Below are 16,713 nucleotides of genomic sequence, written 5' to 3'. Positions count from 1 at the left end.
GAGATTATACATTCTGAAATTGCACATCTCAGATATGCTGATGCAGAATTTGATATTCTAATATTTAAATGATAGGACAGAAAAGGAACAGAATACCTACTTGGTTCTGGATTCATTCAGTTACAAAAAAGGAATGATGTTCCACGATTTTGGTTATCTTTTTTCTTTTAGTCCTTTTCAACAAGGAATAATTTTATTTTTAACACCCTGTTCTGTTATACACATATTCCTAAAGTTAGCTCAAAACTGAAGTTTGATATATATAGTCTCAGTCTAGTGAGCCAAACAACTGTGTGTTTGTATATGTGTATAGATACATTTACTTATTTTTTTAACTAAACCAGATTACATATGTTGTCTGTAATGCAACAATATGGGTGGGGAATACATTTGAGAAATATTTCTCATACTAAAGTCAGAAATTAGCAGGCTTTATAACAGACAAAACAAGTTATTTACATATTGACTGGTTGTGGTTTTTCAGGCCCACCACAGCAGTACTCAGGCCAGGAAGACTATTATGGGGACCAATACAGTCATGGTGGACAAGGTCCTCCAGAAGGCATGAACCAGCAATATTACCCTGATGGTAATCTCTCATAAATGTTAACTTTCCCATTTTCTATACCTGCCCAATACTAATGTAGTCATATGGCCAAAATTAGGGGATGAGGCAAGAATAGTAATTGGATATCATACCTCACATTTAAAAACCTTCCAAATTCAGAATTGTTACTACAGTTTAAGTTACTGTGACTAGTTAAATTTGCAACTTTAAGCATGTAATTTTTATTACTCCCATTTGAAACTCTTAAAAACAGTTTTAGTATTTCAAAAGAATGGAAATAATTTGTTTCTCTCAAAGAATGGAGAGTTCCTTAGCATATCTAATATGATTGACATGAATTTAAACAGTCATAACTTTATTATCAATAAGAGAGGGGGCGATATCCTTTTATTAAAAATTCTACTGAACTGAAAAAACTTGCTAAAAAGATGTGGGTTTTTTCTGTAAATACTCTACCTTTTTAACTTAGTGTCTCATTTTCATGTAAGTCGCACAAATGTGTTATTGCTGACATGGTATGGGCCTTCAGTTTAACATTTATATAGGAATAAAGTGGTCCCTGCCCTGAGGATATTGAAAATGTGAATCCTCTTTAGATGTCCCCTCAGTGCTTTCAAGACAAGATTGAAACTTTGAATTTCATAAATCTGTCCTCCTACCTCTTGGATTATGGAGTGCTGAAGACTATTGGATTGTGTTATAAGTTAGAAAAGTTGAAATTAACTTGTTTTCAGGCTGAGCAGAGACTGGGAGAACAAAGATGCTAACTCCTGACTACTGTGATAACCATGTGTGCAACTTAATGGTATCTTGTGAAGCTCAAGAAATGTGGTAGATGTTAATGTTTAAAAATATATATACAAAGCAAAGCTGTGTAATTGTCAAAGCAGCTGCTCATAGCAGATAAAGGGTTGCAAGTCAGTTGCTTGAATTCGATTTCCATCAAATTGATTTTAAGGTACATCAAGCCTTATCTGTATAAGCTTACATGTGTTAATTTCTGGAGGTGTGTGTGCAGTGTTATTTTACAAGTTGCATTAACTGGTAATTATTCAGATTTCATTTTGGAACATTTATGTATACACATGAATGCTAAATTGTTACAGGCAATTTACTCTAGTAAAGGCATTTTGATGTTACCATCAACAGCTTTGTGGCAGCACAGATGACTTCTAGGATCTATTCCTTCTTAAGAGTCATCTTTATCATTACCTCATTGTTACTCTTATGTAGAATACAAGTAGAATATTTTAAGATTTGTTTTAATGATTATGTATGCATGTAAGATTCAGTCAGTGATGTAAGGTACAGTTGCAGACCTGATGACAAAGCCACTCAGTTTCAGAACTGTTTCCTCCTTTCCTTACTTGTATCTAAAAATTTTATTCCAAATTTATACTATTTAATTTCAAATGTAAACAAAGTTTGGCATGTATTCTTGACCAAATTAGCAATAAGATATATTTTGATCATCTGTAACAGAAAATACATGTGTGCTAAAAACAACAGGTGGGGTGCTTACTGCATGTATTGGTTTCTTAATCAGAGATGGCTGTAGTCTCTGAGTAGAAAGGTTTGTTTGTAATGAGTCTACTTAGGACTGGAATGTAAGAGGAAAAGTTTTCTTAAGACTTTAAGTAGAAATTCTGTTTGTAGGGAAAACCTTGAGAGTGTTGTATTTCTGTCATTCAAAACCAGAATTTAATGTAGATGATGGTTCATAACTTCATTGAGCTTTATTTGTTATATTTCACACTGCTTTTAGCATATGCTTTTGAATTGGAGATCAGCAGAACAGGTGTTAGACAAAGTATGATAATTGCTTTCTTTGTTCATTCTAATTTAATTCAGGTTATTTACATGTGAAAGGCCTAAATGCTTTCATTTTTTTTTTTGAGTGAAAGATGAAGTACTCTCCCCCCTCCGACTCCCCCAACAAGGATTATTGGAAGGTTAAGACCATCCCTTACTGTGATGTTTCTAGAACTACTGCATTAAGCCTTTTTTTCCCCCGTCACATGTTAATTCAATATGAAAGGAAATCATATTAGTAAGTCTTTGGCTAATACAATTGAAAATTCTTTTTCATGTATATCCAGTTGAAATTTTTTTTTCATTTTTCTGAGAAATGAAATATTTTTAGGGTTTTCACTCAGAGGCCATTAACGTTTCTTCCTGTCTCTTGTCGAATTGATGTAGGTCATAATGATTACGGTTATCAGCAACCGTCGTATCCTGAACAAGGCTACGATAGGCCTTATGAGGATTCCTCACAACATTACTACGAAGGAGGTATCTATATACCTTCACACACATACGCACAGACATTCCCTCTCCTCCCCCACCCTCAACGGGAACAGACATTCTTGCACAACACAACTTATACCCATGCAAAGCTCTTGTAGAATACTAGTTGCTGGCTGTCTTGGAAATGGCAGGGAACTTGGAGCCTTCAGAATAATTTCTTGCAAACACCTTATATATATAACCACAATTTGCCATTCTAACAACAGTAAAATGACTAAAACACTCTAGAGATTTTTTTTTTTTACCTCAGTGGAAATTTTTATTTTAACATAAATTTGTTGGTTCAGTTATATATCTTTTTGTGTGTGTATATTTTGTATAATTATAGTGCCGTTAGGAAACAGCTTGCTGATCTTGTGTAGCTAGTCTGTGCTCTTGTAGCTGTCCTTAATTTTGTCCCTTTTTTTTATTTTATTTTATTTAGCATAGTCATGATCTTATGACTGTGATGTTCCAGTAAATGTAATGCTCGTTTGGCAGAGATGCTGAAAATGCTGCCGTTCAACTTTGCAAAATTGGCTTTAACTGCAGTTTGTTTGGCCGAGTTCCTTCTGTTTGGTTTGAGTTTTCTTTGTTTTGTTCAGTTTTTGAAATCAATATTGCATTTTCATTTTGTTCTTGTGTTGTTGGCTGTGCATCTTAGAAGGAAAAAAAATAAAATAGGTATCTTTATGAGTTTTTGCTTTCTTGCAATGATCTTACAGGAAATTCGCAATATGGTCAGCAGCAAGATGCATATCAAGGACCACCCCAGCAGCAGGGTTATCCACCACAGCAGCAGCAATATCCCGGCCAACAAGGCTATCCAGGACAACAGCAGGGTTATGGTAAGAACCTGAGGACACAGACAGCTGTCACAGCAAGGAGAGAGACCTTTGTTGTGTGTTACTCCATCCCTGTTTGACTGTGTCCAGAGGCCAGGCTTGGACAGAACAGCTCTGTGCCTGCAATTTCACTGGGCTGAGACACGAAAACATAGAAGGCAGTGTCTTTTGGGAGTTAGATCTGTTTAGGATTAGGCAGTCTAGGAGAGTGTAGTAGCACAGAAAACTGAGGGTGACTAAACAGCATTGCAGTAGGTATCTGTAATTTAGAAGGACCCAGAAAGATTCTGCTCTTTTCTCTCTTCTCTAGGTGAACATACTTATAAAGATGACAAAGAACTACTTTCATCTGTGGATTTGCCAGTTAAAGCAGTCTGTTAAAAACTGGTTTAAAACTTCATTCAACATACATGAACCATTATTTTCAAATTCTTGTACTGATCAGTAATGACTGTAAGCATTGACAGCACACCTTTAAAGCAACTGTGCCTTATAAATTTGCATTAGTAGTGAAAACCTTCTGGTACATGACAGGAATGAGAAATCCTCTGCCACAAGTCCCTGGATTCAAGGAAAGCCACCCAAAAAGGAAACTTGGAGCAGTAGAATGTAATTTTGGTGAATTAATTCTAAAAAACTTTGTGTCAGAAGAGCATACTGAAACTCAAAAAAGTTTTATTTGCTTTCATACTGTAAAGCAGTAAACATAAATTTATGACAGAAGAAGGAATCTCTGAAATTTCCTAAATTCCATGTATATTAGCTTTCAGCTCTTTTGCAGGCTTACATGCTGAAGCTTTCAGCATTGTGTGTATGTGAGGAAATGCACGGGTAATTTGTTTGCCATGTAGATAAATGCCAGATTCACATGAAATCCAGTTATGTTGAGACAGAGTTAAGCTTTAAGAGGATCCACTGAGATTTACCAAGTTCTGCTTCTGGAGTTTATGGATGAATTGATAATTCTGGAGTAATACTTGTACCTACATTCTGCTAAACATAATATAGGAATAGACTAAAGGCCAGAGTAGAGGTCATGTTGATCACTGCTCTGAACTTTGTAGGTAAAGAAATAAAATCGGATTTATTCAGAAAGTTTAGGTTAAGAAATACTTGAAGAAAAGGGGTTAGGAATTCTTTTGGAGCCACTTACCCAATATAATTTGTAAAACAGAATAACATATTTTTCAGTTTCTTGTTTTTAGCCAGAATTGTTACTGAAGTTCCATTTTTTTCTGTCAAATTTGTCAATGAATATTTAGAATTCAGCTATAAAGAATTACCATGAAGAAATAAACCCATGTTCATTTATCAGATGAACACAGCACTTTTAGGATGTTGTATTGTTGCTCAATTTAATGTTTAATTGCTTTCTAATTTTCAGAAATAAATATCTCAGACATTATTATCAGTCTTTAAGGTTTTGTTTCACTGTGAAAAGGTGAAACTGCATAGTTCATGGGGGTTTGAGGCCTGAGGAGAATGATGATAGCTTATGGAGCTTTTCTTCTCCAGGTCATCTTTTCACTGTCTTACAGATCCAGAATTACTGAAGGAGTTACCAGCTGATGTCATCTTAATGTCCAGTGCCTGTAGCTCAGACTAGCCCTCTCTAGCACCGAATCACTGTTGCTAAAAACATATCTGTTTCTTCTGAGGGGAAGGAAACAAAAGTGTTGGTTTGTTTAAAAGAAAAGCCCATCTGAAAAGCTGCAGATCTTCAGCTCTGAAAAAGAGAGACACAGTTTTAAGGATTGTTGTTGAAAAAGCTGACAGATCCACTGCTGAGGATTCATAGGAGTGCCACTGAAATACAGAGTACATCTCTCCCAGTGCTGGGGGGGATGGGGATAATTTTGTTTGTAATATGGCTGCAATGCCTGATGGCAGTAACGTGCAGCTTCCAGTGGTAGCCAGGCCAAGTCCCTGTGAATAGTAACAGATAGTTATACTTGCAAAAGAACTACTTCTTTTACAGACAAAAAAGACTGGAGTCCAAGTTTTGGGTTTTTTCTTAACCTTTTTCTGGAAAGTTAATATTACCAAAGGAGTGTGGAGTGGAGGGTGCTTTTTTCCATCTCACAGTACCTTTTACTGCTTGTCACATCTCACATTTTATACATATATAGCTTGCTTGCCTGACACCCCATCCATGATTGCCTGCTGTGGTGTGGGACTTCACTTTCTGGCAGCACAGTGCTGCTGGTCTCTTCAGAAAGTCCAAATGCTGAACATAGCTGATTATCTGGCTGCTCTTGGCATTAGAAAGTTCTGGAACTCAAGCAGCCTACATCAGGAGATTGCCTTCCTAAATCCTGGAAAGCGCTCATGTGTATCATTTCTTGCCTTGTTCTGCTCTGTCATGTACATGGAACTACATGCATTGATATTAAATAATGAATATATAAATAAAAGTAAATGTTTCTGTGGTTGGAGCACAGGCCCTGGCAGCCAAGGTGCTTTCTAGGGGGAGGGAGGTAGGGCACTCAAAAGACCTAATTGCATAGTAGTGGTATTTCTTAGTCCTGGTTAGCTGTAAAATTCAGTGGTTTTAGCTGTAAAATTCAGTGTTTTCCCTGTTCTCTTCTTTCCAACATCTTAACATCTTAAGCACTCTTTTTTATTTATTTATTTATTTTTTATCCCCAGGTCCTTCCCAGAGTGGTCCAGGACCTCAGTATCCCAATTATCCACAGGGACAAGGACAGCAGTATGGGGGATACAGACCCACGCAGCCCGGGCCACCACAACCACCACAGCAGAGGCCTTATGGATATGACCAGGTATTCTTCTGTTTGATGAGAAAGTTGTGATTCTTACACACTCATTTAATAATCTTAGATTCTGGACACTTAAACTAAGGAATTTTAGGACATGGTCTTTCAGGTATGTACCTACAATTCTCATGGAGTTTATTTCTTGGTGAGTTACCAAGAATCATTTGTATGGAATTGTGATTAGTCATTCTCTCCTGAGTTTGCTAAATTTTAATGAAATTTGGCAAAGTGAGGCCTTCCCAGCAGTGTTTTTGGATGTTAGAAATTAAGGTGATGTGTTTCATAGCCTTATGGTGAATGACTAATATGAAAGATGAGGTTTCTAAATCTCATGGTGGATCATTTTTCATTACTTCTTTGCAATAGAAATGGTTGAATTTATTTTCCACAAACACAAATCCTAATCATAATCTTCCTCTTCAGTTGCAAAAGCACCTGAGGCGTGCAGCTGAGAGGTCTTTCAGCTGCAGAGCTTATGGGGAGACATGAACTTGTTTTTGCACAGATTTTCTCTGAGCAGTATAAGGGGGCAGTGAACATGGTAAGGAAGTGACCTGAAAATCAACTGCTTCATTCTTATTGCTGCTAAGACAAGATTAAAACAAACAAACAATTACCACCAAAACATTGGGCTGGAGTTGTAGTGAAGGGCTCATGTAAAAAAGCTGTCTTCAAATTAAAGGATGAAACAGGTTTTGTCCCCGTAAAAGGTACTAACTTGCAAAAATCCAAACTTTTCACTATGAATCATTCAGAAACGTCATTAAAATGTACACTATTACTTTCCTTGGTATAAATAATGTTAAGATTAACTAAATTATAAATTTGAGGTTCTAATGTTTAAATAAAATCCTGTTATGTCAGTAGAAGATCAGTTGAACTTTCAAGAAAAACTACTCTGAGGAAGTGAGAATTGCCCAGAATTTTGAAGAACAGTTGGTTTTCTTTCTAGAGAAATTAGAAAAGACAAGGAAGAAGGAACAAACTCTCTGTGTGGTAGTTTGGAGATGCAGTTACTTTTAATTATTTAACAGATAAAATGTTTATGCACTGAACCAGTAGCTTCTTCTGAAAACAATAAGCTACAGGAGAATTCTTTGCTTGTGGCCAGTATAGGGTCAAGGAAACTTAATCACAGTTGCTGAGTTTTTTCCAGCTTTCCTTGCAGCAGAGGTGGATAACCCTCTCTGTAGATAGGCTGTGCTCCTCCAGTTTGTGCACTTGTAAGTTCCACTGGGAAATTCAATTATAGAAGACCTCTCTTTCATACTGGCCATTCCCATAGGAATTGTGCTGCTTAAATTCTCATCTGGCAGCTGTTGTGAAACTATTCTTTGTGACTGATTGTTATATTATAATGGAACATAACTGACATTGCAACATAAAACTAAAATGTAAAACACTACCTTGTTGTGGTAGTACTTTACATGGAACGGTGGCAGGATCAGTTTGGAGCATGCTCGTTTCCTAGCACAGTACTTCTTTCTGCAAGCCTTGAACCCTGTGGTGAAGGATCATGGTAAGCTTACAGCATTGATGCTTTCACCTCTGTCCACCTCTGCAGTACATGACATTCTGTCAAAAGAAATAGAGAATATCAATAAGGGTGATAATTCTGTGTATCAGATCTGTGGAATAATTGCCTCCTGTAGGATATGTGGACTTGGGTTGTTAGTGTTCACCAGGATGTGCCTTGGTTTTGAAATACATATAATGCTTGATAGAGTAATAATTTTAGGTACCTTTGTGTCATGGTTACTTTCCTAAATTACTTTGAATTTTGGTGACCTTGACTTTTTGAAATAATTTTCAAAGTTTAGGTGGGAAATAATCCCCAAATTTTTTCTTTTTTTTTTTATGATGTTCTACTAATTTCCCAGCAGCCTATTGAATATAAAGGTGTACTCTTTTGATCAAATCAGGCTCCTGGCCTTAAATTCATATCTTTGGTCTTACTTCTGCATTAAAGCACAAAGTATTTTTAGTGAGATGAAACTACACTAGTTACTGATATCCGTATGTCATTTACTTGTATTAGTTTCTATCTTTTAATATCACAGTTTATTTGGATGGTCTTCCAATTACAGCTTTAAATGCAGGAAAATATGCCTTGTTGTCTAATTATGTATTTTGACTTTTTTTTAGGGTCAATATGGAAATTACCAACAGTGAAAAAGTACTCACATTCCGGTAGGCAAAATCTATTAGCAGCCATATTTTCTCCTCAGCACTGTGGACATCTTCCCAAGATGAGAACCTCCCATTCCATCTAGATTTTGGAAAAATCTTGTGGCTGTTTTATGGTATACAGTCTTTATGGGTTAATTGTTAAAGACTGTAGATTCTCAGAAACTAGTTTCACATCTCTACTCTAGATGGCAATATTGGACAGAAAATCTGTGACATAACAATTTGCAGTGAGTCGAGAACTGTATGTCAAATATACTGTTACAGACTGAGAGGTGCAGACAGCTTTGTATGTTTATGAAGGTTATGGGAATTTAATATTTTTTCCACAGATTTTTTTTGTAGGGGGAAAGGGGAAATGCACACTTTTTACAGCAGCAATATTTTGTATATTATGTTTTACATGTGATGAATATGCAAGACAGTACACTACTCGCTGGGCAAGATAACAAATCTACTGTTAAAATGGGTAGGGCATGGTAAATGCTTGATTGTATTAGTCTCAAAATGGTGTACAATAAAGATAATAGTGAAAAGATGGAGAGCATTCTATGTCACTGATGGGTTCACGTACAAAGATTGAGAATCCCAGTTATCTAAATGGGAACATAATTAAGGACAGTGTAATACAGTCTTGTGCAGAGATAAATTTTTTAAGCTTTCCAATTTTTCTGAGTAAAGCGGTTTTGTAAAAATTGTTTCTAACATAGTTTGACAATTTTCTGCAACATTTTTGGGTAACAAGATAAACGTTTGGGTTTTATTTCTCAAGTGTTTTGTCAGAGCTTTGCATAAGCAAGCTGTAATCCTTCTTAATAATTGCAATAACAAAGAAAATGACAAGTGTTAATTTTACTTGGCTTGAATATGCAAAGAACTTGAAAAAGAATATGGAGAACAGGACTGTATTGTATAAGTGTATTTTAACCTTTAGTTGAATAATTTGTATGTATCAAAATAGCCTAGAGGACTTTGTAAAACCTATCTAAACTTTTGTCATGGTTTAGGAATGGTGTCCCCCAATTTTAGTCTTCCCACTGACACACTCCAAGCCACGCGCCGCTCGCTTGCTCCCCACTCTCCCTCCCCTTCCCTTGTGGCAGGCTGGAGAGGAGAATCAGAGGCACAAAAGGGAAAGATCAGGGCTTGAGAGAACAATTTACTGGAAACAGCAAAAGGAGGGGAATGGCAGCAATGCCAGTGCCAGAGGGTGCAAGAAAGAGGTGAAGGCTTCACACGTGCTTGATTGCTCACCATGCAGAGCTTGGTTCCACCCCATGCTGCACTGCCTGGAAGGGTCCCCTGGAAAATGAGGTGTCTCCTTCTGGCTGCTGCAGAAATTAACCCTGTCCTGGCCGGAACCAGGACAGCTTTCCTAACTGGGAGTTAATAACATTAGAAAAGGGACATTTTTGTTTGTGCCCATTTTTCTTATTGGTTAACATGAGACCAAGGGGATGTTTTATAACATTAAGTATAAAACCTGTTGGTGAGGCAAATGCCAAATTTTGTTTGGAATTGCATTAATGCTTATAGTGTTGCATGTGAGAGAGGCAGCACCTTGATCAATAACAACAGTACACAAAAAAATTGGTTTTGAAATTGCCCTAAAACTGTGTATCAGATAAATAAATGGATATTCTATTCTGCAGAAATATATGCATTCAAGAATCCCTTGCAACTTCTATAAATGATAAAACCTAAAATTAACCCAGGAGTAAAATGATATTTTGTGTTTTTTCAGTTTGCAATCAATGTTCAGGGGGATAAAAAAACAACTCATATTCATAGTGTGTGTGACATTATATATGGAAGACAAAATTTTCAATTTGTGCGTCCTTTTTAAAAGGAAAACAGTTTTCTTAAAGTCAATAGAAAATACACATCAAGGTTTGAACAGATATGGCATGAGGAACATTATTATGAATTAAAATCTTGTAGGTTCTGTGCCAATTTTCCACCACTGTGTACTTCATTGCTATTTAAAACTGTACTCCATCAATTCTAACGGAAGAATAAATTATTTGTGATTTTAATTTTCTCATTTGTTTCTTTAAATTAGATCCCTATCACTCTGATGTCTCATCTGGAGACTCTGCTGTGGGTTTTGATTTTAAAGATGTTTGGCCAGAATAACCAGACCTTATTTGCAGTCTAGGACTTTATCAAAATTCTCTTGCCATAGCCAAGTTAATTAGAATTAACTGTTCAGTAATCAGCATGTTGTGTAGGTTGTTTGTTAAGAAATTCTTTCTCTGAAAATGAAGGTCCATGAGGCTATAATCAAGATGACTGAATTAGATAAATGAGTTGACGAGGCAAAAATGTGTTGAACCCAACCTGGTGTAGATACGTTATCTCATTTGAAATAGGCTCAACTGACATTAAGAAATAATTTGTCTTGCCAACCCATCTTCTGTTGTCTTATTCTCCTTTTTAATGGAAACTAAAATTGCAGTTTTAATAAGCAGAATTTCCTCCAGGGTTTCCCTCCTAGAGACTACTGCATTTGCAAGGTTTAATTGTTTTATAACAGTCCTGTTTCGTAAAACTTTTTAATTGGTGGTGACAAAAATTACCTTATTCCTCTGATACTATGCCAAAAGAACAACTTGAGAGGAGATAGCTCCACGCAGAAGTTTTTCTAAAACTATATATTAGAAAGGAATGTGTGTTACCTAAACAAAAGAAGAAGCAGAAGTACGTGACAGGACCAGGAGAAAATGGCAAGATACAAAGTTCATTTTAATAAGTCTTCCTTATTAAATAAAATCCAGCCAACAGGAAACTAGTAAAAAAGGTGTTGCAACTGGTGTTTACAGTCAGAATATAGAAAATTAGGGGGACTGACATAGCAAATCAAACACATGAGCAGAAATGATAAAAATGGTAAAAGAGTAAAGAGGAGGGGTTAATGCATTCAGTGACTTCTGTTTATCATAGGATTATGATTTTTGCCGTTGTATGTTTTCTGTATTCAGAGTGTTTTATTTCCTTTTCTGCTCTGTGAATGACTTGGAGAAGGGAGAAGCTGGCTCCTTGTTTCAGTTGAAACTGACTTCACAATGTTGGCCGTAAGAAAGCAAATGTGCTGCTTTGTAGGCAGGCTAAATATATCATTTTGCAAAAGACACATTTCCATTTTCATACCTAAATTACTCTAAAATGTGTAAAGTAATAGATTTTTTGAGAAAATGCAGCTGATTAAAGAGGGGCAAGGACCTCAGTGCAAAAATACTGTTGTATTTCTACAGTTTTCACCACAGAGGATGCTAAAAGACTACAATGTGATAAAAAAAACCCCAGATTTTTGATTTAAAAAAAGAATACTTAAATTTACAAAATTAAGAGAAACTGTTACTTCAGCAAGTCTAGATGGAGTTCTGCCAGAAGCCCTGAAGAAGTTCAAAAAGAAAGTAGCAGGCTTTCCCTACAGGAACAACAATTGCTGTATCATAAAACAGAAGCATAAGAGTGAAATCCTGTGAAATGACGCCAAACCTTCTGAGATGAATAGATACCTGGATAAAGTAGTAAGTTAAAAAAACCCAACAACTTAAGCTAAATATGTTCACTTTAAAAAAAAATATTCAAAACAATGAAAGCTGACCCTCAGTCTGGTAGAGTTAAATAACAACTCATAGCGCACTCTGATGGAATTGATCTTTATGTTCACAATGCCTGAAGTTCTCTGAGAAGCTGCCATCATAAAAATGAAGCATGGAGTAAGGACTGTGAAGCACTAGGAATGGGATAAGACAGCAAAAGGGGTATAGGAATAAATGCTAAGGATCACAAGTAATAGAGGCTGATAGTAAGTTGCTCTAGAGCTCTCTAGGGATCACTGATTAACACTTAAAAATAAATCTGAGAGAAGAATATGTATTTTAACAGCAACAAGAGGTGGAAGTGGTGCTACTTAGGTTATGCATGACTTAAACTAGAAATGCAATGGGACATACATTGCGGAACTTAAGAAATGACTGATGTTTATAAATACAGTACTGGGTGAGATAATGCCTTTTTACTCATACCCAGCTATTTAGCTGTCAGGAATAGTCCAGCAGCTAATACAGTAAAAGTTCTGTTCGGTGGTGTCAGGAGTCACAGGGCTACCAAAATACTCAAAAAGTTGTGCTGTGGAATGCTTAACAAAGTACTCTAATACTGATAAGAATTCTTTTCAGTTCAGAATTGTTCAACCTTCTCTCTCCCATATCAAAAAGATAGTTCATGTAAAAGGTAAGTGGGTAACAAATGGCCAAGGACAAATACAGTGTTTGGGGATGTCAGAATGTGTAAACCAGCAGTAAATAACTGATAGTGTAATTTTTGTAAGGATACAGACAACATGACCAAAATTAAAAGCAGCACCTTTGAAATTGATGAATACTTCTTATGGCATGCAGAACTGCAGACTCAATCCCATGGGTTTAGTAGGATTAAAAAGTGAATTGGATAGATGTACAGGAATGTAAAATTGGTTAGGTTGGAAGAGACCTTTAAGACCAGTGAGTGCAACCATTAGGGCAGCACAGCCAAGTCCACCGGCGCCCATGTCCCCAAGTGCCACGTCTGTTAAATACCTCCAGGGATGCCAACTCCACCCCTGCACTGGGCAGCCTGTTCCGACACTTGACAACCCTTTTGGAAGAGAAGCTTTTTCCAAATACCGAATCTAAACCTCCCTATGTGTATTTTGATGATTTGGTGAGGGGAGAATAGGACTCTTGTCCTACCAGCTGTTATTTGGAGAAAAGCCTGACCCCCACTTTGCTGCAACCTCATTTCACATGAACAATTAAATTAGGGCAGATGAAAAGCTTAATTTGAAAGAATGTTAAAACCTCATGTTCCACAACTTTGTGCAATAAGCAGTGTTCCAGAGTGTAGATCTTTGTTGGTGCCTTGACAGTAAATGTTGGGAGTATATTTTGATTTTTTTTTTTACAATTGTCACATTTAAAATGTCACTCTGCAAAACCTGGGAGTAGGCAGCACTAGCAGAAGACTTGGTGTATGTTCCAATATCAAACTGGAGCTGAACTGGGGTAGCAATGTCCTATTCAGAAAGCTATTTTTTTGCTATGGTGAAATATATCTCCAAAATAATGTGAATAGTGAAATACTTACATTTCAGTCTTGCAAGATGCTGGCTGGGTACTTTCACTGAACTCTCTTAAGCTTCCCATGACATAATTTTTCAGGAAAATTCTGACTAATCCAGCAGAATGTCTGTTTTTCCCTGCTTGAGATCTAATGATTTTACAAGAGATTTTTCTGTTTTCCATAGATAAAGTGTTCTAATTTTCTCTTAACTATTCACATGTTGGTCTTAGGAAATGCAGGTAGTTTTGGTATGTCAGTGGCTTCACATAGGTACACTTGGGGTTTTTGGTGGGAAGAGCTGTGGGGCTGGAAAGGAAGCTGCTGGAAGCTGGTTCACAGACCTAATAGTGTGTGAACTCTTCAGGGCACTGTGTTATTTTCATTTGCCTTGGCACCTTTTAAACAAATGGTGTAGGTGAATTGCCATATAAATGCTTTTGCATTTTGGTTCATAATTTTCATTTAATCTCACAGTTAATTTTACACAGCATAAATTCTAATCACCTACTGCAGTTGGTGTTGCCAGAAGTGCGCTGGCATCTTGACACAGGTTCATTACAGATACTTTTATAGAAAAATACCATTTGTGAGGGCAGGCTTGGTAGAAACACAGATTTTGTTTTTATGAAATTAAGTTCCATCAGTTGTACTTCCTGATGCTTTTAGCAAATTTCAAGTCAAGAAGTTTTGGTCTCCGGTATTAAGTTGCCACGTTGACATTTTTGTTCATGTAGCTTTTCTCAGCCCAGAGCCTTTAGACTTTCTTTCCACAGGGCTACAATGTAAACAAGTGCTCCAGTTCTTAGAGTTTCTTTCTAAATGCTAATTATGGCCTTACTTGTTAAGGTAGTTTTTTGGCAAGTTGATGCAGTGTCAGTCTAAAAGGTTAATGATCAGAATCTGTCTTTTTTTTTTTTTTTCACCCCAGCAAGGATGCAGATTATTTAAGAGCTAGCTCTTAAATTTGGGCACCTAGATAAGTGTATCTATCTGCTCACAACACTGTTTCAGCTTGGCAAAAATGTTTGCCTTCTATCCTGGAATGCCTTCTTAGCTTACTGGTGTGTAAAAAGGGTTCTGCCTATAAACACCAGAGTTTCTGATTTCATAAGCACAGAGATCCAGCCCATCTGAGTATGACGAAGTATTTGCTAGAGTGACCCTGGCTTAGGATTTATTTCCTGCTTGAGTGTCCATGTAGGCTCAGGAAAAGTGCATTTGGCAAACCTGAGGCAGCATGAAGGTTTCTGTTGTATCCCCCAGCATTTTTGGTTGATGGCAAGAGGTTGGTTTTAGGACCGAAATAGATATGTGGTGAGTATGAGTGTATCTGTCACAGCTACAAGCACCTTGTGTGCATGCAAACATGTCTAATGGAGCCCGTGTTCATTGGTGCTTGTTACAGCTGCTGCTGTAAAGACAGCACCGATACTCTATAGCCTCAGAAGCTTAGTTCTAAGTTGCCCGTGTTATTTGCCCATCAGTTTCACATTGCTTCATGTTTTCTGCCTGTCTGGCTGCAAAAAAGGAAGGCAGAAAAGCAGGAGTCTTATGTGAGAATCTGCTGATGAGGAACATGAGACTAATTGATTTGACTGCTTCAGTAGTTCTTTTGACTGTTTAGAAATTTGGAGTTTAAAATGTGGCAGGCCTGAGATCTGTGGGCCAAGCACGATAGAGGTGACTGGCTGAGCAGGATTTCTTGATGCTGTGCCCCATTGTCACTGTTTGAGTGACCACTGACAGCAGCTGCTCACTTGGCACTTGGCTGCACGTCCACCTTGTATCAGCTGCTTGGTAAGAGTGAACTCGTGGGTCAAAGCACCTTTTGGGCCATCTGCTTATCACTGAGAGTTGTTGCAGGAGGATGCTGGAGTGTGCTGTGGTGCTGGTGAGTGTGTGGTTGTGTCCTTGCAAGAGGCTGATCCAATCACTCTGTAACTTGTAGGCTACCCCGTGTTATGGCATCAGTAGGGCAGACAGTTTGCATATATAGATGAATATTAAGAAGTTCTTTCCTTTGCTGCTGTTTCTCATACAGCAGTGGGACCATGTTGGCCCTCTTTGTTGTTGTAAGCCACAACAGCTTACCTTTTGACCATACTCATCCTCTAGAAGGGTAACAGGCAAGACTATCTCCTGGATGCCTGATAAGGATGCAAAGGCAGAATTGCTGCTGGAGATACTGTGAGATATCTGTGACATGGTGTGTGTTTTGAGAGTGCTTTCTCCATTGCTGTGAGTGGGCTCTGAGCCCAAGAGATAGCCATGGATTAGTGAACTTACGTTATATTTGGAAGCAGGGCCTTTGGGTGAAAACCTCTATAGTGAACTGCTCCCTGAGTTTCTAAAAGATCACAGCATATTCCAATTACCAGTGCATGTGAGGGAGAGCGTGCCCAAGAGGTTTTATTCTGTTGCTCACTGACTGATGACTTAGGAGTGAAAAAGTCTACTGCAAGGAAGATGGACAACAAACTCTGCTTTGGCAAATTTTGCCTGAAAAAATCTGTAAACCTATCCCAGCACTGAGTACTCCATTTTTACTGCTGTGAGCACCTGTGACTCCATCAACAAGAGGAGTTTGCTACTCCTTTCATATGAAGACTCCTGGATTTTCACAGATGCACGGACTGACCTCACTGGCTCAAACTGGAACACATTTCTTTTCACCATCTTCTGCACAAATAGATATTGATAGTTCTATTTATTTATTTATGGGTTTTGAACATTAACATACACACTTTTTTTTTTTACAATTGAAGAGAGGAGATGCTTTATCAGTGAATAAGGTATTTCTCTGAGGCATGGAAGATTTACCAGTTGAGAATGCATGACAACAACAAGTTGAAAAGACCAAAGGCAGTCGTCATGGTGAGATTTTACCCTAGGAAATTTTAATGGGGGAAAAAACAGTAAAGAAATTCAGAAGAGCTGGCAA

General features: G+C 37.4%; 1 protein-coding gene across 2 annotated transcripts in view; it reads left to right on the top strand.

Annotated features, from left to right (window-relative positions):
* SS18 (SS18 subunit of BAF chromatin remodeling complex) overlaps window positions 1–10,699 on the top strand; it is a 42,505-nt gene extending 31,806 nt beyond the window's left edge. The window contains exons 7-11 of one of the 2 annotated variants that reach the window (XM_058034135.1): window positions 485–589; window positions 2,768–2,860; window positions 3,580–3,702; window positions 6,349–6,482; window positions 8,622–10,699. In XM_058034135.1, coding sequence (XP_057890118.1) covers window positions 485–589; window positions 2,768–2,860; window positions 3,580–3,702; window positions 6,349–6,482; window positions 8,622–8,648 — 482 coding nt within the window. In that variant the 3' untranslated portion in view covers window positions 8,649–10,699. The remainder of the gene's footprint in view (window positions 1–484; window positions 590–2,767; window positions 2,861–3,579; window positions 3,703–6,348; window positions 6,483–8,621) is intronic. The other variant, XM_058034144.1, reaches the window with a different exon arrangement.
* Window positions 10,700–16,713: the final 6,014 nt, after the last annotated feature.

The sequence above is a fragment of the Melospiza georgiana genome, chromosome 1, assembly GCF_028018845.1.
Source record: "Melospiza georgiana isolate bMelGeo1 chromosome 1, bMelGeo1.pri, whole genome shotgun sequence".
Classification (NCBI taxonomy): domain Eukaryota; kingdom Metazoa; phylum Chordata; class Aves; order Passeriformes; family Passerellidae; genus Melospiza; species Melospiza georgiana.
This window is presented reverse-complemented; position numbering and strand designations above follow the sequence as displayed.